We start from the raw sequence: 23267 nt of genomic DNA, 5'->3' as shown, positions 1-23267 counted from the left end.
TCCGTACATGTGATTTCCATGCTGAATCACACATAAATTCACAAGTACAACTGTTGTTTATTACGAGTACAGCTTACTGGATGAGCATTATGTTACCTGATTAGTGATTACAAGAAAGAAAGGAAAAAAAACACTTAAAAAAAAAAAAAAAGAAAGAAAAGAAAAAACACTACATACAATATAAACCTTTGAAATTTTAAATTTCACCCTAAATCTCACAATATGTAGCATATTGCTAGCCTATCTTTGAGAAAGTGATAGAAGATTAGAAGTTATCTTTGAGGAAGAAAGTGACAGAAGGCATCTTTGGGAATGTGACAAAAGTAAATCCTGAATCAGCAATAAATGAATATGAGGCAGCCAAAGAAGCAAGTTAAATAAGAAATTATACATATAATCGCATCCCATATGGTGTAGTATAGTGATATAGGACTGAGATATTCGACAAAACTTTGGATCAGTGGAGAATCTAACCAACCACCTGACTACTAATTTCAAATTAGCTACTAAGCTTCAGTAAGACAGTAACTATTGCAGCTTAGCTCTCTTGATTATCAGTCCGCAGATTCAACATTTGGGCAAGAACAAGCTTTGAGAGCTCATTGATCATGTTTTGGACTGGTACTCCCTCTCCATCCTCTTGTGTTGACCAGGAAGACGATTGCGACATTAGCCTCGAGTATTCATGTGCAGCCACATTGGTCTTTTTTGACGTAGTAAGGACTTTCTCTAAATCAGCTTGTGTCAGCAGCCTTGGAGCCTGAAAAAGTATAGAACACCGGTCAACCAACACACAAAACTTCCTAGCAGCAAGTAAACAATCAAGTAAATGCCATTTTCTGCAACTACTTCCTCTCATCATAAATTACGAGTATCAAATCTTGATGACCGAATCAAGGGTGAAAAGCAAATTCATTCAAACATGAAGGAAAATCATTTCCTTGAGCAATTGCGGGATATTTTACACTTCCAATATTTTTTGCCAGCATTATAAATCAACAACCAAGAACCAACCAACTAGTCCGAGGGAGGATATGAAACTAAATATACATTATGAGACCTACTCTGTCCCTAGATAATAGGCCACATTTGATTAGTGGCTACTTTTTCGGAATTATATTACACATAACCTAACTCTCCATATACCTGTTATTCAGTTAAGAGCCTCATATCTCCACCATATCAATGTAGTCCTTATTTGCAGTAATCCTAAATTAAAACATCATTAAGAGTGATATAGGGGAACTCTTAATCTATCTCATATTATTTTCATGACCTATAATATGATATTTAGTGACAGAGACAAATATACTTTGTTTATTCTGTCAAAAACTCAAAAGCCATGCCCTACCCCACTGTGGTTAAAAAGCTCCAATTATAAACATCATTCATATCATATGTTTTCATATCTCCTAGACTGATAATTTAATTAAACCTGTCCAGTATAGAAAGGAAAGGAACGATACGACAATAAAGGGCGACATAAAAGGCTGCTTACATGATGTGGTTTCCCACTCTTCTCATCATCTAAAAGCTCCCTGATTGGAAGATATGCAGCCTTTTTACAAAGCTCAAACAGATCAGAACCAGTACTTCCGTCACATAAGCTGGCTAGATAATCAAAGTCAATGTTTTCCTCTACCCTCTCATCCTTCAGGATTACTCTCAATATCTCTGCCCTCTCCTTGCGAACAGGCATTCCAATCTCAAAGGCCTGAGAAAATCGACGAAGAATAGCCTCATCAAGTTCAGATGGACGATTTGTAGCAGCAAGAACCATCACTCTGGCATTCTCTATACAAACAAGACAAACTTATCATAAGCTAAGTGGACAGCTTAGGGTGAATTCAATATCTAACGAACTGAAGAATTAAGGTCCTCAGTAAAGAAGCAAAAACAATAAAACATAATTTAATGTATAAAAATTAATCATAACAGAATCAGATGCAATAAACTTACGATCAGTTGTGAAGCCATCCCACAAAGCCATAAACTCTGTTTTCATGTTTGTCAATGCTTCATGATCGGAGTTTCTACGCTGTCCCAAGAAGCTATCAACCTCATCGATGAATATGATTGCAGGCTGTAGTTTGTATGCCAGGCTAAACACAGCAGCAACTGCAAAAAAAAAAAAAAAAAAAAAAATAAATAAATAAATAAAAAAAAAGATATTATGCAACTATTAGAAAAGTCAATAAAATAGCCTGCCAAAGCACTTACTGTAGCAGACAAAATCTAGTCTTTCCCTCTACATTACTCTTATCTAAAATATCACGGACTTAATTCTTATGTGAAGCACATGGTATAGTAAGATTGTCATAATTCACCAAAATTAATGAACACATTCAAAGTTTCTCTCTCTTTCTCTTCCTCTCTCTCTCTCTCTCTCTCTTTTTTTTTTTTTTTTTTTTTTTTTTTTTTTTTTTTTTTTTTGGGTATTACTTAAATCCAAATCTCATGTTTTCTAAAACTACAAAAAGCATGATACGGACTTAATTCTTCTATGAAGCACATGGTATAGTAAGATTGTCATAATTCACCAAAATCAATGAACACATTCAAAGTTTCTCTCTCTCTCTCTTTCCCCCTCTCTCTCTTATTTTATTTATTTATTTATTTTTTTGGGTGATTACTTAAATCCAAATCTCATGTTTTCTAAAAGTACCAAAAGCATGATAAGTTCATGATATCTACAGAGAACATAGCATTAACATTTTCCATGCCTTCATACAATGCAAACAAGTCTATTGCCCCCCTCCCTCCCACCAAAAAAAGAATGCAAGCACCATCAAGTCATCTAAAAGGCTAATAGATAAACCCAAGTAAAGTTGTTTTCTTGACCACCACAAGGATACAAACACCATCAAGTCCATGAACTGCACGCATATTCAAGCTTTGAACTTACCAAGTTTTTGTGCGTCACCAAACCATTTGCTCATCAAATTAGAAATCCTCACATTTATGAAAACTGCTCCAGACTCTTTAGCAATAGCTTTTGCTAGCATAGTTTTTCCAGTTCCTGGAGGACCATAAAGTAAAACACCTTTTTGGGGTCCAAGCAATTTCCCATACGTAAACAGCTCAGGCCTCCGTAATGGAAGAATGACAAGCTCATAAAGTGCTTGCTTGATGCTATCTAAGCCCCCAATTAAGTCAAACTTGACTTCTATGTGGTCAGGATTTATAACATCACATGCGATAACATCCTGCAGCAGAATCGAACACAAATTTACAAAATAAACAGTCTGAAATTGCATGGATAGGTGGGGAAAAAAAAACTTCTATTAACATGAATTTGATGAGAGACAATCACGCAAAAGACAAACCCCAGAAATCTACAATCCAAAATATGCCTACATTATGAGACATTAAGTACTCTCTAATTTCTGATATAATGCTATATGTTACTTCAACACTTCATATAATCTTTCGTAGTTGCGTCAAAAACTCAATACTCCAACAACCATGTGTCCTTGCCCGATAATTTAATGCTCATTGATACACTTATGGAAATGTAAGAATTGAATGAAGGAAAAGAGGAATACGTGGTATACATGCCCACAAGTCACAAATACGCTTCAAATTAGCATTTCTACAACAACAATTTCAATTTATGCAGAAAGTCTTCTAGAAACAAGATTACGTTCTATTTATGTTTTATATCCGCACCCGTGTGCAAATTTAAGATAGTGTCCCCGCACCCATGTCCAATTTTAGAATAGTGTCCCCGTATAAGAAGCTTATAACCTTAACATGGCAGAAAAACTTAAATATGTACTTGCACCTGATTAACATAGCCTATGAGCCTATACTAGCAAATGACCCAAAAAAAATACCACCCTACTTTTTCAAGGGAAATCTATAACTCCCCCCCAATTAGGGAACACTAAATCTAAGAATCCTTTTCAAAAAAAACCAATGAATGACGGTTTCATACTCTAAGTAAGAGTTTATCTCGCAGTATAAAGGCATTGTACTAGGTCAAAGTTCCGAATCTACATGCATTTAATGACAATTGGGATTTCCATTACCCCAAGTAAGGCAAGATATTAACTGCGATGCTCAAGATACCTAATGAAATTCTCAAAGCCTAGTCCCTTAAAATCCAATGCTGACTTTTTCTGAAGATTCAAAAAAATCATACCTTAAATCAGTACTAATTGTTTAAGACAAACATAGCAAATGAGCACAAGTCAAAATAGCCAAAAAGTAACAGAAACCCATCTAAACATCAAGCACAATTTAATCAAAGTTCTAACCAACTGACATGAACAAGAACACAAATTGGAAATTTAAACACAACATTTCTCAACCATCATAAATCAATATAAACCATGAAAGTACATTATCCCAACAAAAACCATATAAACAATATATTACACATAATTCAAAATCATTCCCAGCAAAAACCCTAACTCCAAATTTCCCAATTCACAATCAAAAGCAAAATTAACCCAAAATTAAAACTACCCAGATTGCAAAACTATAATAAAATCATATAAACTAAGAGAAATTACAATAAAGATCAAAGAAAAATAATTACCTCGTAAGGATTAGTTTGAATAAGAGGTCTACCCAAACGCTTAGCAATTTCTTTCTTCTGTTCAAGGGCTTTCTTAGACGCTTCACGATTAGGGTCTAATTGTCTAAGCCCAACAAATAATACCAAACAACTAAGAGCTGCACTTGCTGCATATAACACCAGTTCTTGTATTAACTTTGTTTCTGTATTCCTTCCCATTTTCCCCAAAATCTCTAAAACCCAGATTAAATTGTTGTCCTTTTTGTATTTTATTTATTTGCAGGAGATAATTATCCAGAAATCATAAATGGGGTTTGAATGATTTTGGGGATGATTCGAGGAAGAAGGATAAATAGAAGAAGCTTAAGAGGTTCTTGGAGGAAAAGAAAAGAAGGAGAGAGAAATCTTCTGGAAACTAAATAGTGTTGGTGACGATTAAGCTAAATGGTGTTCGTGTTGGGACATGGTAGTTGATTGTATTGGGCTTGTTTGGTCATATAAATTGGACTGCCAATAAAATGGTTTATGACTTGGATCCATAAAATAAGATGGCTAGATTTTTAAGTATCCAAGATAAGTAGATAACCGTCTTCTTGTAAACCATCTCGTTTTCAGATTAGCATATGAGGAGAATCAAAGCTCGATTCCAGGATTTCCTGAAATCGGAATTTTGAGCTATCCCTCACTTTCTATAAAAAAAAAAAACCCCCTAAGATAATTTTTCAACAACCTCTTACTTCTTATGATCCGAGGTTTATTTGAGATTTTTATATCATATCATCACTAATAAATAAAGCCGATCTCGCAGCCAGGCCGCGAGACAGCGACACTTGACATTCTAGTTTTTAGCCAAGTGTCGCACCACGTAGGCGAAAATAGATCTTATTATGACACATATGATACTAAGTATGCGATTTTTGGATAGATTTTTTAAGATAAAATTGTTGTATAGAGTTTTATTATCGATAGAATTCTAATATTTCATATATACAAAATTAAGCGTAACTTGTAATAAATATCCTATAACTCTGTTCTATTTCCATCATCAAATTCGTTTTAAAAATTTCTTTAATATAAGTTCCATTTATAATATATTTAGTCACAAATTTTATACGTAGCTGGCCAAACCGTGTCACCAACTATTACAAGAGTTACTTTGTTAATACTGTAGAGGTTACTTGGTTAGTGTTATAGCGGTTACTTAGTCAGTGTTAGAGGTTACTCAGTTAGTATTATATGGATTACTCGGTCAGTTTTATAGGTATTACTTTGTCCGGCCACAAGGCGTGGCTAGCCGCATACAAAATACATTGTTATTTAACTTATTTATAAAAACGTTAAAGAATCAGTAAAATAAGTTTTAATTAGTAAAAAATAATTTTAGTTTGGTGAAAATACTTTCAATTCAGTGAAAATAATTTAAGTTCAATAAATATAATTTAAAGTTAATAATGACATGAATATTTATTTACAAACAAAACTACAAAAAGTACACTATTATATAAATATAAGCCACAAGATATCGTATGTTTAAATATCCTACATTATCAGAACGAATTATTTGACCGTATTTAACATTCAAGTAAAAATGTAATCTTAAAATTTTATCTTGGGCATTGCTCGGGCATAAAAAGTACACTCCATATGATATCGTTTATCTAAATATCCTACATAATCAGAACGAATTATTTGACCTTATTTAACATTCAAGTAAAAATGTTATCTTAAAATTTTATCAACCCTCTGGGCATCGCCCGGGCACAAAACTAGTCACTAATAATTAAAGACAGTCTCGCAGCCAGGCCACGAGACAGCGACACTTGATATTCCAGTTTTTCGCCAAGTGTCACGCCACATAGGCAATACATAGGTATTATTGTGACACATATGATGCTAAGTAAGCGAAATTTGGATAGATTTTTAAAGATAAAAAATTTGTATAGAGTTTTATTATCGATATACTTCTAATATTTCATATATACAAAATTAATCATAACTTTTAATAAATATCTTATAATTCGGTAATATTCCCACCATAAAATTTGTTTTAAAAAATTCTTTAATATAAGATCCATTTATAATATATTTAATTTATTTACAAAAATATTAGAGAATTAGTGAAAATAAATTTTAATCATGAAAAATAATTTTTGTTTCGGTAAAAATACTTTTAGTTCAGTAAAAATAATTTCAGTTCAATAAAATATATTTCAATCATTTTGAGAAAAATAGAGAGCTTTTAATATTGTGATTCTTTTTTAATCAAATTAATTGTAAAGTACTCGAGGAATAAAATAAGAGTGACAATAGTGGATAGGAAGAAACTTAATGTATGGTTAATCGCAACTTTGCAAGTTAACATAATTTTTAGGCCAAATTAGAAAATAACACCTGCAAAAAGACCCGATTTTGATTATAACACCTTAACATTTCGAAATTTTATTATAACACCTACAAAAATCCCAAAATTTTAGTTTCACCACCCACTAACGGACTTTTGGATGGAAACCGTTAGTGGGACCCACTAGGGACACGTGTCAGTTGTTTATTGGCTTAAAAATAAAAATTAATAAAAATTAAACCCTAACCCCCTAACCCAGCCAGCCCCACCATCGGCACCACCTACCCAGCCGCCGGCATCACCTGCCCTCGCATAATCCGGCGATACCAGGCCCAGCCCAGCCCTGAAGTTGAGCAGCGAAATTGATTCCGGATTAACGCTTGCAATTGACGGTTTCCTGAGCAGTGAAATCGCCGGAAATTCACCGACGAAACTCACCGGATTCTGCAGGGTTTCAGCCCGTTTCTTGAGCCACGAAATCTTCCGAACAACCACCTGCGAATTGACGGAGAACCACCTGCGAATCTGCTGAATTTCGCAGCGATTTCAGCCGGTTTTTGCGAAGCAACACCACCGGAATTTGGCTAAGACAACTTCCGGTTTGACGCCTGAAATTGACGGAGAACCACCTGCGAAATTTCGATTGGTGCTTGTAGCGGTTGTTGACGGTGGTTTGGTTGTGGGTCTGAAAGAGGCGAAGGGGCTAGGTGGTTTTCGTGGAGGGTTGTGGTGGGTTGGGGTGATTTTTCGGGGAGAAGGAAGGGGGAAGGGGATTTACGGGGGGGCTGATGTTGGTGGGGGTGACGGCCGGTGGTTTCGCCGGAGAAGGAATGGAATCCAACGACAGTGGGGGGTCTCCGGCGGTGTAGTGACGGTCGGCGGTGTAGTGACGGTCGGCGGTGGTGGGGCTGGTGGCTGGGTTAGAGTTTAGGGGTTTTCTTTTTTTTCTTTTTTAATTTTAATTTTTATTAATTTTTATTTTTAAGCCAATAAACAACTGACACGTGTCCCTAGTGGGTCCCACTAACGGTTTCCATCCAAAAGTCCGTTAGTGGGTGGTGAAACTAAAATTTTGGGATTTTTGTAGGTGTTATAATAAAATTTCGAAATGTTAAGGTGTTATAATCAAAATCGGGTCTTTTTGCAGGTGTTATTTTCTAATTTGGCCTAATTTTTAAATTAATCTTTGTGATACCAAATAATGTTCATATCCTAACAAGCCATCAAGGTCACTCAGACTCAAAGACTCAAATTCCACTTTGTATATTTGGATCCAATTCCTTAAAGGGGGAGGGTCTAGTCGACTAGCCATGTTTGAGTTAGGGCTCGAACCCATTGCCGTCCTTATGTGTGATGGAAGGATGACAACTTCATAAAGCTATTTAGCTAGTGTAATTTGGTTTAATATTCTTTTCCCTATTTTATGATGGAGTCCCTTGAACAACTAACCATGACAATTGACAAATTTGACTTGTTAATCTAAGCTTCCTTCTGTACGTACTTGCTCTCATACTTCTCAACATGCACCTAACAAGGAAGTACAAGTCACAAGTTGCTAGTACAAGACCGAAGCGATAAAGCAATATTGTGCTTGGATTGCTTCCTCTACAAACTCAACGTACAGCGTGTTTTCAACATTCACCAAGCAAAGTTATTCCGCTATCTCTATCCCAACTCTCAAAGCCTACACAAAATAAGGTCCTTATTTAATTTCAAGATTGATTAAATGCCCAATATCATCCGAGAATATAATTAGTCCCTAAATTATATCTCTAACAAAATAAAAGACAGATCCAAAGTAATTGATGATTATTTCTAACAATTACGCTGAACCTAGTTAAAAAAACTTAAAACAGTTTAGTGAAAAAACTCAAATTATACCTTTCAAAATTGAGGTTAGGGAACCCTTACCTTTTTCCTTTCACTCTTAAAGCATTTGACCTGCAAATTTGTTGTTTCACTTAATATTAACGCACACTTTAAACAAATAGGCATATGGCATTACTCACATGATCGCATTATACATATATACATGTGTTTGCATCTCCTTGTGAGTTGTGACATGTGAGTATTGAGTGAAGGGAGAAAGTCAACGATAATATGATAAGCTCACCGAGCTGCAATGTTAACAGAGATGATAGAAATTTACACCGATTCAATCTTCAATTCATAAATTGTTCAAGCAAGATTCAAGTTATAAATGTGCAATTACTTCAATCTATTATACAAAGTATATGTTGACACCATGAGTTCATGACGAACATTTGCGTACTCTTCGGAACAATTTTATTTATTTATTTATTTTTATATTTTTTTGACAAAGCATTCAAGTATGATTTAATTGCTAAAGAGACATGATTATTTTTTTCATTTAAATTTTAAACACTATAATTTTATCACAAACTACAATAGGTGTAATACACATCAAGCTTAATCACAAAATAGTCTAATCATACAAGTCTATTACATATTAAATAAGACGAAGTACTTGGTATAATAGACTCTCGTGTTACATTTCAGTTTAATAATATGTCTTTTGATAATGAAGGAGGTCCAACGATATGATGGGTACGGAGTAATATTCTTCAATAATCAATGAAGTATGATCGATAAATTGCTTGACGAAATTGACATGCCATTTAGGTTCACCTAGTTTTGGCCACACCCTTAAAAGTTGTCGTATTGCTTTGAGTGAAAAGTAGGCTAAATACTCCTAATTAAAAAAATTCCAATGTCAAAATCATCTTCCAAATTCCGTTCATATAGTGGAGGGTAGGAGACTAGGAGGAAAATGAAAAGAGAAGTCAACGAGAAGGCTAACAATATTAGCCCAACATTTGTATTCATATACGAAGTATTTAAACTTTAATTACATTTTATGTGTAGTACAATGTTCTGTACTACTAACTCTTTCAGTACCAGAAATAATGACTGTAAAGTGTCGAAATTTTGCAAATTTCTTTCTGGTCAAATATCTTTTCTTCCCATGTCTATAAATCCTCTATCATTCCTCATTTCATCTCCATTCTCTGTTATTTTTCTTGTTTATTCCAGATTAAATATTTGTCCTTTATAAATTTTTTTTATTAAATTCTAAAACACCCATTTGATGATTTGGGATTTTTGTTAGATTGTAAGGAGTTTTTATGCAAATTGATTGCAAATTAGAGATACCCATTTGAGTGTAATTGTTCATGTGCTGAAGAATTTCATGATATTGGTGGAGCAATAGCTGGGAATTTTGTCTTTGCAATTGTCACATAATCTGATTTGTTTAAGTTTTTTTTGGAAACTATTGGAGTGAGGTAATAATTTTTGGCATTTTTCTCTTCTCAGAATTTGATTATTACAAATAAAGTTTTTTTTTTTTTTTTTTTGGGAGAATACTAACTAGCTTAGTTGGTATAGCCTTCGGGTGGTACCCCAAGACCCGAAATTGAATCCCATCTACATCATTGTCGTGTGTGTCTCTATATACACCGATAAATGTTCAATAACTAATCATGGTAATTGCTTACAGGGAATGGGAAGTAATGGTGAAATGAGGGAGATGGAAAGAGAAGATTTTGAAGAGCAAAACAAGGTGCAAGAAGAAATAAAGAGTGCCACCGTGGCAAAAACAAATTACAATAAGAGGAATAATTGCCAGTATATTAATTGGGATTATTTACAGTGTTATAGTAATGAAGCTTAATCTTACAACTGGTCTAGTTCCTAATCTTAACGTCTCAGCTGCTCTTGTTGCTTATGTTGTACTTCGGAGTTGGACTAGTTTGCTTCAGAAACTTGGGATTGTAACCACACTTTTTACTAGACAAGAGAATACTGTTGTTCAAACTTGTGCTGTTGCTTGCTACAGTATTGCTGTTGGAGGTTAGATAACCAAACTTTCTAACTACGTACTCTTACTAGTTTTTGTTTACTTATACATGAATTTATGATGTCCAATGTTTGAATTGTACAATTTTGTTATATCGATGTTACTTGGACTTTTCATTTCACCTAGCACACCTCAAAACAGGTCTTGCAATGTTTTAAATGCTTATAGTTTGACATGGGTGTAGATATTTGGTATCTCATCATATTTGGATTAAAAAAACATGCAAATCTTTTAATAAGATGGCCGAGTTTGACACTTAGGCATTTTCAATGTACAACATACAACAATAGTCACTGAGTCTGAGACTCTGACTCTCTGAGTAACATAGTGTATACTTGTACATGGTAGTAGTAGACACTAGTTTTGTAACTTCTGTTGCATAAGGCTATCTAACAGAGGCTCAAGGCTCAAGGCTTAACTTTATTCAGTTTAATTTGTTAGTGTTGTTGAAATATAGTTTAATTTGCTGTTAAGTGATCTTTATATTGGTTTACTACTGCATAAATTACAACAGTATTTTATCTTACATATTTCAAATTACAGGTGGTTTTGGATCATATCTATTGGGTCTGAATAAGAGGACATATGAACAAGCTGGGGTCGATTCGATGGGAAATGACCCGAATAGCTACAAGGAGCCTAGAGTTGGTTGGATGACTGGATTTCTCTTTGTTAGCAGTTTTGTTGGGCTGCTGGCTTTGGTTCCTCTAAGAAAGGTCTGTATTAATTTATCATCCTTAGCTTTATTTTTCCATATTTCATGAAATAAGAAAAGAGCTTCTAAATAAAGTGTATCACCAATAAAGAACTTTTTATCAAGATAATGGGTATGCAATCACATAGTCACTTAGAACATTCTCTAAGCTTAGCTATTATGTAGGCGTACTTTATCTTTGTATATTCTCTTGTTAACTTTGATTCTCCACCTTATGTTTAGTTTTGTTTTGGGCATATTGTTGTGGGGTTAAATTCGCACTATTAGATATGGTTACATTTTATAGCTTTTTTGGCGTTCTTGGCCCCTTGGTTCCTATTGAAAGAGAATGAAGAATAATAATAATCGTAACATGTGGATTGCGATGAGTAAGAATTTTATTCTTTGTATTGTCCTTCCTTTTTTTCTCCTCGTCTGGCTAATTGTATTCGTTTCCCTTTCGTTGCAAACATGTGATCTCGTTTGCATCACTTTACATTCTTAACGGTCAAGGAAGAGACATCTCCTTATAGGAATGTTTTAGAGAATGACAAATAACATACTTTCTCTGACTCCTATTATCCTGTAATATCCTCACTTAACCTTAGATTCTACCTTAATGTCTACTGTTTTCTCTTTTGGACTTGTTATTCTCTTAGTGTACATTATTTTGTGCAAGTTAATGCATGTTACAAAGCTCAATATTGAAAAGATCTCCAGAAATAAATTTTTGTAAAGTAATTTCAGATGAATGAAAAAAGTTCTTTTGATTTATTTGTTAAATTAATCCTTTTCTGTGGATACTTATTAATTAGATGGTGAGTTAAGAATTTCGAGAAGTTTGGTTTTCCTTCTCTTGTGCGAGTTGTGTTCATACTACAGCCTATAGTCAGCAAACCCTTAAAGGCCTACAGTATTGTACAGAAAGGAACTTCTGGCATTCCTTGCTTCCGTCTTTTTTCCTCAAGTCATAAGATTCGTAACAATCATAACTATATTGAGAAATAATAATTATATTGAGAAGTTGCATAATTTGCCGCAAAATCATTGTTGTAAGGTTTTATGGTGTATATCATACCCATTAACGTTCTGTAATTTTGATCTGCAGATCATGATAATAGACTACAAGCTAAGTTACCCAAGTGGGACTGCAACAGCAGTTCTTATAAATGGTTTCCACACCCCCAAAGGTGACAAGATAGCCTAGTAAGCTAATTTTAATAAAAATGAACCTTATTTAACTTCTCATGATAAGCTGCTAGAGATCAATGTTAATCTTTGTATTTTTTTTATAGGAAGCAAGTCCGTGACTTCGTGAAATATTTCTCCATCAGTTTCCTATGGGGTTTCTTCCAGTGGTTTTATACTGGTGGAGACCAGTGTGGGTTTTCTCAGTTTCCAACATTTGGGTTAAAAGCATGGGAAAACTCGTGAGTAATCTGTCCTATTTTTTGCCCTTTTTTACTCTACCAATCCATTTTTCATAATTGGAACTGTTCGAATCAAATTTTGCAGGTTTTACTTTGATTTCAGCATGACCTATATTGGAGCCGGAATGATTTGCTCTCACCTAGTAAATCTGTCATTACTTTTTGGTGCTGTTCTGTCGTGGGGGGTAATGTGGCCACTTATCGGGGACCTGAAAGGAAATTGGTTCCCTTCGTCATTGCCAGAAAGCAGCATGAAGAGTCTGAATGGATACAAGGTGTGAACTGAATTTGGGGTTCTGATTTTCATGATTCAGATCAGTCCCACATACTACTAATGTCTTGAAAATGGAAATTCTAATTTTTGCTGCACTTGTTGATAACCTTTTCCAGGTTTTCATTTCTATAGCCTTAATCCTAGGCGACGGGCTCTACAACTTTCTCAAGATACTATTCTTCACTGTTCGGAGCATTCATTATCGCATGAAGGAAAATAACCTCAGCTCAAGTAAGTGAGACTCTCAAATTACCAATTCATGACAAGATATTGATTGAGTTTTGGTGCTTTAAGTAAGGAGCCTAGCAACTCTGTCTAATTTACATGTGAACCAACCTAGACCGTGCATGTGGTTTGATCCATTTTGAGTGTTAGTTGTTTTAGTACATACTAGTAAGGAACTAATGCTTGAGTTTGTATACAGGTCCAGATGGCCAAAAGCGGGAAACAGATGATCTTCAAAGAAATGAGTTCTTCATGAGAGAGAGAATACCTATTTGGCTTGCATGTGTTGGCTACATATTCTTCTCCGTAATCTCTATCATTGTCATACCTAAAATGTTCCCTGAGTTGAAGTGGTACTACGTTGTTGCGGCCTACATATTAGCGCCTTCTCTCAGTTTTTGCAATGCCTATGGTGCTGGTTTAACAGATATGAACATGGCCTACAATTATGGAAAAGTAGCGCTTTTCGTGCTTTCTGCTTTAGCAGGTAAAGATTCTGGTGTGGTGGCAGGGCTCGTAGGCTGTGGTCTTATCAAGTCCATTGTTTCCATCTCCTCTGATCTGATGCATGACTTCAAGACTGGTCACCTTACCCTCACTTCTCCTCGATCAATGCTTCTTAGCCAGGCTATTGGGACTGCAATCGGGTGTGTTGTGGCCCCACTCACATTCTTCCTCTTCTATAATGCGTTTGATGTTGGTAACCCTGATGGAGAGTACAAAGCTCCCTATGCCCTCATCTACCGGAACATGGCCATCCTCGGAGTGCAGGGCTTTTCAGCTTTACCTCAACACTGCCTGCAACTATGCTATGCATTTTTTGGATTTGCTGTTGTGGCCAACTTGGTGAGGGATGTCTCCCCTAAAAAGATCAGGAAGTGGGTCCCACTTCCAATGGCAATGGCTGTGCCTTTTCTCGTAGGGGCCTATTTTGCCATCGACATGTGTGTTGGGAGCTTGGTGGTGTTTGTGTGGCATAGGTTAAACAGTCAGAAAGCAAATTTGATGATTCCAGCAGTCGCTTCAGGACTGATATGTGGAGATGGGTTGTGGATTCTTCCATCATCGATACTTGCCTTGTTGAAGCTCAATCCTCCCATCTGTATGACCTTTCAATCTTCTTAGACTCCAATTTGTTGATGATAGTTAATAAAATCGACAAAAAGGCTAGCTTATAGAGGTTATTGAAGGTAATATGGTGGCAACTTTTGGAAAATTTTGCACTGAAGAGAATTAACAGTATTAACACAAAAGCCGAATTAGTAAATATGATACCAATTACATTAAAGTCAGAAACAAATATACATATTACATACAACAGTATTGTGTTAATATTGTTTGAACCTTAGTTTGGGCTAGGTGGTGTATTTATTCATATGTATGGAGCGAATGGTAATGTAATAATATCATAGTTTAGCTGCTTATTAGCCCTTCCATTGTATCTTGCAGATGCTATTGTAACTATTTAGCTCCGTGGTATTATGTTGTACACTTATACTACGTATTAGATAGACTACACTTATATTTTCAGGCATTAAAGTGTAACGTACTTTTATAATTCCTTTATTTTAAAATAAACATTTTTCTTGAGTATATTCTCAATATACTTGTATTAATCTACTCATATATTTCATGTATACAATTGTATAACTACTTTATATTACTAACAAAGTAACAAGATTACAAGACTAAAAGATGAACAAAGTCATGAATCTGATGAACATGACTTGTTAAAGTCAACTCTTCCATTTTTTTTTATTTACAACGGGTGCGGGTTTAATAACTAATATTGCCTTCGTACTTTAATAAACTAGCTTTGAAACTCGTGTGATGCACAAGTTTAAAGATCAATATGAAGCTCTTTGCACAGCTGCTAAGGCAAATGGCAGTAGCAGAAAAAGTTGCTTGTAATATGCCAAAAAATTTCAATTTGTTTTTGGTGAGATTTCTTTCTTACCACAGCTAATTTCATCCCATTCTTGCTTAATCCTAAATTCTGATTTCAGATTTCTTCTTCTTCAAATTTATTTATTTATTTATTTTTTTGGGATTTCATTTTATTTTAAAAGAGCTTTATTGCGAACTGATTGAATAATGGAGATACCCACTTGGGAAATTTTGATTTTTCCTCCTTTTTCCTGCATTTGTACTTTTGCTGAAGAATATCATGATGTAGGCGGAGCAATAATTGAGGGTTTATCTTTGCAATCGTCACAGAATCTGAATTCTTTGTTGCGGCAAAAAGCTAACACTATTGGGAAGTGAGGTAAGATCTCTCAAAAATGTTTGGCATTATTCTTCATATTGCATCTTCCCTTCCTTTTCCCCAAAGTTTATTGGATTCTTTTTGTTTTAGTGTGGAGAGAGCGCCACAAAGGACATTGATGTAGACGGGATTTGATCCGAGGTCTTGGGGTACTGTTATACTACCCTAAGACATTAATTGATTAAATAAGTTGACATAATGAATTTGTTAGAATTCAGTTAATTTTATTATCAAAATTAATTTCTAAAGAAAGCTACTGTCTTTCATGATTTGGGGTTAGTAGCAAATTTTTTGAGCATATAATCACATAGATTATTGCAGGATATGGGGAGTGATATTGAAGTGAAAGAGTCTTTTGGAAGAGAAGGATTTGAAGAGCAAAACAAGGTTCAAGATGAAATAAAGAGAGTGCCACCATGGCAAAAACAGATTACTGTAAGAGGAATTATTGCCAGTATATTGATTGGGGTGATTTACAGTGTGATAGTGATGAAGCTTAATCTCACAACTGGTCTTATTCCTAATCTTAATGTCTCGGCTGCTCTTCTTGCTTTCGTTTTCCTCCGGAGTTGGACTAGTTTGCTTCAGAAACTTGGGATTGTAACCACACCTTTTACTAGACAGGAGAATACCATTGTTCAAACTTGTGCAGTTGCTTGTTATAGTATTGCTGTTGGAGGTCAGGTTATCCTCTCTTTCTAACTTATGTTAAGCGAAGTACAGTAATTGCCATGATGTCCAATATGTGAAATGTGTGATTTTTTTTGTGGAGAAACAACTCATTGGTATTTATTTATTATATTTTTTATCAAGAGTGTAGGATTGCAGCCAAACAGGTCTAGACTTAAGGTTTTTAGGGATTATTGCATATCTATGCTATTTGGATTCTTTATTTCACCCCAAAACATTTCGTTAGATGACCAAGTCTTATACCTGGACATATACATGTTTAGGACATTTATAGCCGAGTCTAATTAACGTAGTGTGTACAAATGTGTCTCTGTAGAATCTGCTGATGACGGGAATCCTGATAGTGTAATGACACTAGTTTCATTGGATTAGACTATCTTACTGGTGGTGTATACCAAATGAGTCTAGTAGGCAAAAACTTTATTTTGTTTAGTTGTTTCAGTCTTTCATTCAGCAAAGCTATGTACTAGTGGACAGTGGTGTATTCATTATACAACTTCATGTAGTGGGCAAAGGCTTAACCTTGATTGGTTTAATATGTTGAAAATAGATTGTATATGTTGTGAGGCCATGTGATGTTATAATTAATTGGTTTGGTATGTACTCTCACATTATTCACATAAATTTTATTTGGTAACATTTGTATTATGCTACATGTTTACAGGTGGGTTTGGTTCGTATCTGTTGGGTCTGAACAGGAAGACATATGAGCAAGCTGGGATTGATACACAGGGAAACGCATCCAATAGCTTAAAGGAGCCTGGAGTTGGTTGGATGACTGGATTTCTTTTTGTTAGCAGTTTTGTTGGGTTGCTGGCTTTGGTTCCACTAAGAAAGGTCTGCTTTGTTTATTTCCCCTTTTCATTACGTATGCTAAGAACTTATGTATAAAGTGAATTTTCTAAAAATTTGTTATTGAGATAAAGAACAATATACCCTCGCAGTGTCACCTCGGAACATTCTCTGTTTAGCTAAGATGAAGTCACAGTGACAGTGGCACTTTAGAACACTTTTTGCTTAGCTTTCATTTTCCACCTTATCTTTGGTTTGCTTTTAAGAATATGATTTGTGGTTACCTTTTTAGTCTATTGGTTTTCTTGCCCCTTTATTTGCAATGAAAGAGAATAATGTGTTTTTTTTGTTTTTTTCTCCCTCTTTTTTGTATTCATGACATACAATATGTGATAAATAAGAGTTTTCCACATCTAATCTGTCTTATTCCTCCTTAACTTGCTAACCATATCTGTTAACCTTTCTTTTTTGGCAAATATGTTATCTTGTTTGTATAACCTTAAAGGCAAGGAAGACCTTAAGTTCTACTGTACTTCAGTAGCTGCGCACTTAATTTCTTGGACTTCTAAATTTCTCAGTCACTTCTGTGCTAAGCAAATTAATGTGTCAGAAGGTAATTTTTAGAAGATCATCTGGGACTATTTTTTAAAGGTTTCCTAGCATTTGGATGAATAAATGATATTCAACGGTGAATGATATACGTAGTGTATACAAGTATATCAAAAGGAGTATAAATTTGAACAGAGAAGGTTCAAATTATCTTCTTGTGTGGGATACTTAAGATGGTGGATATAATTTCTGAGATGTTTGGGATTTCTTCATTCACATTTTCCCTTAATACACAAGCACTTTATACCACTTTCTTCTTCTCTTCTGATGCACAGCAACATATTAAGTTGATTTATATTTTACATAAGATAATTACAGTATGCACCCTTGCCTCAAAATAGATGTTGAGTGTATCATAATCTCAAACTTGATCCCCAGATCATGATAATAGACTACAAGCTACAATATCCAAGTGGAACTGCCACAGCAAATCTAATCAATGGTTTCCACGCCCATAAAGGAGAACACGAACCCAGGTAAACCAAATTCCTTTACATCTAGATTCACCTTTCTGACAGTAATCTCCTAGAGACCAATGTGGATTTATAAATATTTTGCAGGGTGGAAGTTCATGGCTTTGTAAAATATCTCTTCATCAGTTTCCTATGGAGTTTCTTCCAGTGGTTCTATTCTGGTGGAAAGCAATCTGGCTTTCCTCAGTTACCAACATTTGGGTTCAAAGCGTGGGAAAACTCGCAAGTATTTAATCCCTTTTAGTGTCACTTTTAGTAACACCTTATATCCATCATAATCTTAACTATTTGAATTGAATTTTGCAGGTTTTACTTTGATTTCAGTATGACCTATATTGGAGCTGGAATGATTTGTTCTCACCTAGTAAATCTGTCATTGCTTCTTGGTGCTGTTCTATCGTGGGGAGTGATGTGGCCACTCATTGGTGACATGAAAGGAACATGGTTTCCCTCATCATTGCAAGAAAGCAGCATGAAGAGCCTAAATGGATACAAAGTATGTATGGAATTAGGCAATTTGCACACCTGAATGTTCTGAAATTAATTCACACCTACAAAACTAAAAAAAGCTATATTTGCCTTCAATATTGATGAGGTTTCTGATCTTTCCTGTACTTTCTGATGCACTTTTGCAGGTTTTTATCTCAATTGCCCTAATTTTAGGTGATGGGCTTTACAATTTTTTCAAGACATTGTTCTTCATCACTCGTAGTATCCATGATCGCTTGAAGGAGAAAGATCTTAGCTCATGTAAGTGAGATACTAAACCTACTAATATATGACAACATAGTAAGGATCCTACTAACAAGAATTTTTGAGTGGGTCTTTGCTGAGTCATTTTACCCTGGCTAAGTTTACATGATTTGAATAAACCTAGACATTGCATGTGGTTTGGATTTGTTTTGGGTGGTGATGGTGGTTTTAGTAACTAGTAAAGGCACCTTGGCTCTGTCTATACCAGGTCCAGATAATGAAACGCAGGCGCTAGCTGATGTTCAAAGAAACGAGGTCTTCATAAGAGAGGGATTTCCTGTGTGGCTTGCTTTATTTGGCTACACATTATTCTCCATAATCTCTATTATCGTGATACCTATAATGTTCCCGGAGTTGAAGTGGTACTATGTTGTTGTTGCCTACATGCTAGCACCTTCTCTCAGCTTTTGCAATGCCTATGGTGCTGGTTTAACAGATATGAACATGGCCTATAATTATGGAAAAGTTGCACTTTTCATGCTTGCTGCTCTATCGGGCGAAAATACTGGTGTTGTTGCGGGGCTTGTGGGCTGTGGTCTAATCAAGTCCATTGTTTCCATTTCCTCTGATCTGATGCATGATTTCAAGACTGGCCACCTTACCCTCACATCCCCTAGGTCAATGCTTCTTAGCCAGGCTATCGGGACTGCAATCGGGTGTGTTGTGGCCCCACTCACGTTTTTCCTGTTTTACAGTGTGTTTGATGTTGGTAACCCTGATGGAGAGTACAAGGCTCCATATGCCCTTATCTATCGGAACATGGCTATCCTTGGAGTGCAAGGCTTTTCTGCTTTACCTCAACACTGCCTGCAACTATGCTATGCATTTTTTGGGTTTGCTGTCATGACCAACTTAGTGAGGGATACCTGTCCTAAAAAGATCGGGAAGTGGGTACCACTTCCAATGGCAATGGCTGTGCCTTTCCTCGTAGGAGCTTATTTTGCCATCGACATGTGTGTTGGGAGCTTGGTAGTATTTGTGTTGCATAGGTTAAACAGCCAGAAAGCAGGGTTGATGGTTCCTGCAGTGGCTTCGGGACTGATATGTGGAGATGGGCTGTGGATACTTCCATCATCCATACTTGCCTTGGCGAAGCATAAGCCTCCCATCTCATGATGGTAGAAGAAGGTGCAGGAATAGTTTGATAGTAGGGTAAGCTTATAGAGAAATACTTAATTTAGGACTCTAAAGGCGAATCAGTCAATACGACACCAATTACATAGAAGTGAAGCAAAAATAAATACAAGTGATACAACATTGCTTTGATAGAATTGACTATTGTTTTATGTTCAAATCTCATACAAGTATGCTGGGGAATATGGTAGTAACAAGGGTCAAAAAGAACAGCAAACGAAATTAACAGAAAATTCTTCGGGGCGTGAGCGGGATCACTTTCCCAAAAGTATAATTTCGACCCTATACTACAACCGGGTATCACGGAAATTTACTTAGGAGATACAACGAAAGCCAATTGCAATCATAAATAGGATGATTACAATACAATGTAGATAAGTGTTTGAGATTTGTGATAATGAAAAATTAAAGAACTTTGCAAACAAGAGAATGAAAATGGAAGTTCATGTTCTTTCTTTTATTCTCTAACTTCCATCAAAAATTATAGAACAAAAAGCCATCAACTTAATCGTCAACAACAAGCACCAATAAACCTAGAAAACACTCGGGCCCGATCGGGCGGTGAAAGCCCGATCGAATGAAATAGCAGCGTCAACACAACAGCACTTACGGGCCCGGTCGGGCGGTGGTTGCTCGATCGAATGATGTTGTGGTATTTTCCCACCTCACATACGTGCCCGATCGAGCGGTGGTGGCCCGATCTGGCGGAGGTACAACGAAATTCACCTTCGCTCTCGCTCTCGATTGGGCTGCCATAGCTTGATCTGGCGAAATTCATCATTGTTGTGTATGACTTGTTCTTGCTCTATTATTTGTTTAATTAATTGCAACACCATTTCCTAAGCAAACTAATTAAGCAACATGAATTTTGTTAACAATACTCTAAAGAATTCAACAATCCTCCCCCATTTAGAGTATTAAAATTGACTCATTGCAAAATAACATCATCATCACAAAACAATCCTATGCATAAATGAAAGTGTACAAAGACTTGAACTTCCACTTAGTGCAACATACAATTTAAGAAGCCGTATCCATTTGGTATCATAAAACTTTTGAACCAAAGCAACACATATTGGAAACTTGAAGATATTACACACACAAGATTAATTACTTAAATACATATTAACTTGACACTATAAGCCATGTGTCCATATCTATTTATAAGTACATCAAAGCTATGCCCCTAATAGCTTCTTGAAGCGGCTAAACCTCGTACTTATATAGGTAGAGTGTTAAAACATGCTCCTGTGACAAAGCACAATATCAGGCATTCTATTAAGTTAAACAAGCTCTTTTACATCACAGAAAATCCAGAACTTTACCTTGGATGATTAAACAAGTTCCCAATTAGCAAATGAGAAAGTTAATCTTATTGAACTTAAGACCCAACGTCTTATTGGGTGTTAAGTTAAGACTCCCTCATTTGTAATTATTTAGGGCTCCAATCCTAAACCGATTGCCATCCTATTACTAACATCTCTTGCTAATGCCTTTGTAAAACAATCGGCGAGATTAAGATTTGTTCGAACATAATCAATAGTAATCACACTATCCTTGATAAGCCCTTGGATATAACTATGCCGTACTCCAATATGCCTTGACTTACCATTAAAAACTTGGCTATAAGCCCTTGCCAAGGTAGCATTGTTATCACAATGTATCACTATTGGTGATATCGGTTTCGGCAACAAAAGAATCTCAAACATGAGATCTTTCAACCATTCGGCTTCTTTACCAGCCGAATGCAAAGCAATGAACTCCGATGTCATTGTGGAGTCCGCAATGTAAGTTTGCTTCTTAGAAGCCCATGAAATGGCACCTCCTCCATAAAGGAAAACCCATCCACTTGCGGAGAAATGATTTTTATTAGAGATCCAACTTGCATCCGAATACTCGTCTACAATTAAAGGATATCTACTATAAGACAAACCAAACACCTTGGTTTTCTTCAAGTATTTCAACAAGCGTCGCCGCTTGCCAATGTAGCATACTAGGCTTACTAGTGTACCTACTTAGTTGACCAACTACATAAGCAATATCCGGTCTAGTACTTGTCATGGCATACATCAAACAACCTATTACTTTAGCATAATCAAGTTGTGAAACTGCATTACCTTCATTTGGTATCAACTTTATGCTAGGATCTATAGGTATTGGATAAAGAGAAGTAGAGTCATCACTCACATTGAATTTCTTGAGCACTTTCTCAATGTAATGAGATTGTGACAAAAACAACCTTCCTTTTTCCTCTTTATCCTTATGCCCAAGATGACATCCGCTTTTCCCATGTCTTTCATGCAAAACTTTGAAATAAGGAAAGACTTTGTCATTTCAATTTGTGACAAATCCGTTCCAAATATCAACATGTCATCTACATATAGACAAATTATAACACCTTGACCGTCGTCATCAAATTTGCTATAAATACACTTGTCTGAATTGTTCAATTTGAAATCATTAGACAACACAACCTCATCAAACTTTTGATGCCATTGCTTAGATGCTTGTTTTAGCCCATACAAAGATTTAATAAACTTGCAAACATTTCCTTCTTGACCTTCCACAAAAAACCCTTCCGGTTGTCGCATGTAAACTTCTTCCTCTAGATCTCCATTCAAGAACGCCGTCTTGACATCCATTTGATGGATCACAAGATTGTGGATTGCCGCAAGTGCAATCAACAACCTTATAGTTGAGATTCTAGCAACAAGTGCATATGTATTGAAATAATCGATACCAGACTTTTTGTGTAAAATCTTGTGCCACTAATCGGGCTTTGAACTTTTCAATCGTTTCATCAATCCTCAATTTCTTTTTAAACATCCATTTGCACCCTATTGGTTTACATTTTGGTGGTAAATTAGCTAACACTCAAGTATTGCTTCCCACGATAGATTCCATCTCATCATTAATAGCTTCCTTCTAAAATAGAGCATCACGAGACCTCATAGCCTCATCGTAGGTCAAAGGATCATCTTCACATTAAAAATGTATGAAAATTGTGTCAAAATAGAATTTCTTGATCCTTCAACTAAGTACACGTGAGAATGAAAATGGAAGTTCCTATTCTTTCTTTTATTCTCTAACTTCTATATATATATAACAAAAAGGCATCAACTTAACCGTCAACAAGCAGCAATAAACCCAGAAAACACTCGGGGCCGATCGGGCGATGAAAGCC

At 35.7% G+C, this 23267-nt stretch overlaps 2 protein-coding genes and 1 pseudogene across 5 annotated transcripts; 2 read left to right on the top strand and 1 right to left on the bottom strand.

Annotated features, from left to right (window-relative positions):
• Positions 1-315: 315 nt before the first annotated feature.
• Positions 316-4932, bottom strand: LOC110728209 (ATPase family AAA domain-containing protein 1-like). Its single transcript, XM_021907874.1, has 5 exons — positions 4544-4932; positions 2906-3206; positions 1960-2118; positions 1499-1794; positions 316-760 (listed from the first exon to the last, which is right to left on the bottom strand). The coding sequence occupies exons 1-5, from the start codon at positions 4739-4741 to the stop codon at positions 539-541; spliced, it is 1176 nt and encodes a 391-aa protein (XP_021763566.1). The 5' UTR covers positions 4742-4932; the 3' UTR covers positions 316-538.
• A 5454-nt stretch (positions 4933-10386) lies between these two features.
• Positions 10387-14951, top strand: LOC110728139 (annotated as a pseudogene).
• Positions 14952-15147: 196 nt separating this feature from the next.
• On the top strand, positions 15148-20220 carry LOC110728150 (metal-nicotianamine transporter YSL3-like). Of its 4 annotated transcripts, XM_021907809.1 has the most exons (10): positions 15148-15305; positions 15543-15632; positions 15723-15781; positions 15954-16311; positions 16987-17159; positions 18102-18199; positions 18284-18418; positions 18503-18692; positions 18832-18946; positions 19158-20220. In XM_021907809.1, exons 4-10 carry the CDS (start codon positions 15957-15959, stop codon positions 20063-20065), a joined length of 1974 nt encoding a protein of 657 aa, XP_021763501.1. In that variant the 5' UTR covers positions 15148-15305; positions 15543-15632; positions 15723-15781; positions 15954-15956; the 3' UTR covers positions 20066-20220. The 4 variants fall into 4 exon arrangements, with proteins under 4 accessions (XP_021763501.1, XP_021763493.1, XP_021763508.1 ...); XM_021907801.1 differs by lacking the exon at positions 15723-15781 and having other exon boundaries at positions 15149-15305; XM_021907816.1 differs by lacking the exons at positions 15148-15305; positions 15723-15781 and having other exon boundaries at positions 15313-15632.
• Positions 20221-23267: the final 3047 nt, after the last annotated feature.

Source organism: Chenopodium quinoa, unplaced genomic scaffold (genome assembly GCF_001683475.1).
Source record: "Chenopodium quinoa cultivar QQ74 unplaced genomic scaffold, ASM168347v1, whole genome shotgun sequence".
NCBI classification, from domain to species: domain Eukaryota; kingdom Viridiplantae; phylum Streptophyta; class Magnoliopsida; order Caryophyllales; family Amaranthaceae; genus Chenopodium; species Chenopodium quinoa.
The sequence above is the reverse complement of the archived record's forward strand: the minus strand, read 5'-3'. Positions and strand labels throughout refer to the sequence as shown.

Excerpts from the sequence above, each read along its gene's own strand:
- LOC110728209 (XM_021907874.1), bottom strand. The coding sequence starts at position 4,741 with ATGGGAAGGAATACAGAAACAAAGTTAATACAAGAACTGGTGTTATAT. Across the intron at positions 2,119-2,905 it reads TGGTGACGCACAAAAACTTG|TTGCTGCTGTGTTTAGCCTG; the intron begins GTAAGTTCAAAG and ends TTTTTTTTGCAG. Across the intron at positions 761-1,498 it reads AGAGTGGGAAACCACATCAT|GCTCCAAGGCTGCTGACACA; the intron begins GTAAGCAGCCTT and ends ATACTTTTTCAG.
- LOC110728150 (XM_021907809.1), top strand. The coding sequence starts at position 15,957 with ATGGGGAGTGATATTGAAGTGAAAGAGTCTTTTGGAAGAGAAGGATTT. Across the intron at positions 16,312-16,986 it reads TTATAGTATTGCTGTTGGAG|GTGGGTTTGGTTCGTATCTG; the intron begins GTCAGGTTATCC and ends ACATGTTTACAG. Across the intron at positions 18,200-18,283 it reads AAAGGAGAACACGAACCCAG|GGTGGAAGTTCATGGCTTTG; the intron begins GTAAACCAAATT and ends AATATTTTGCAG.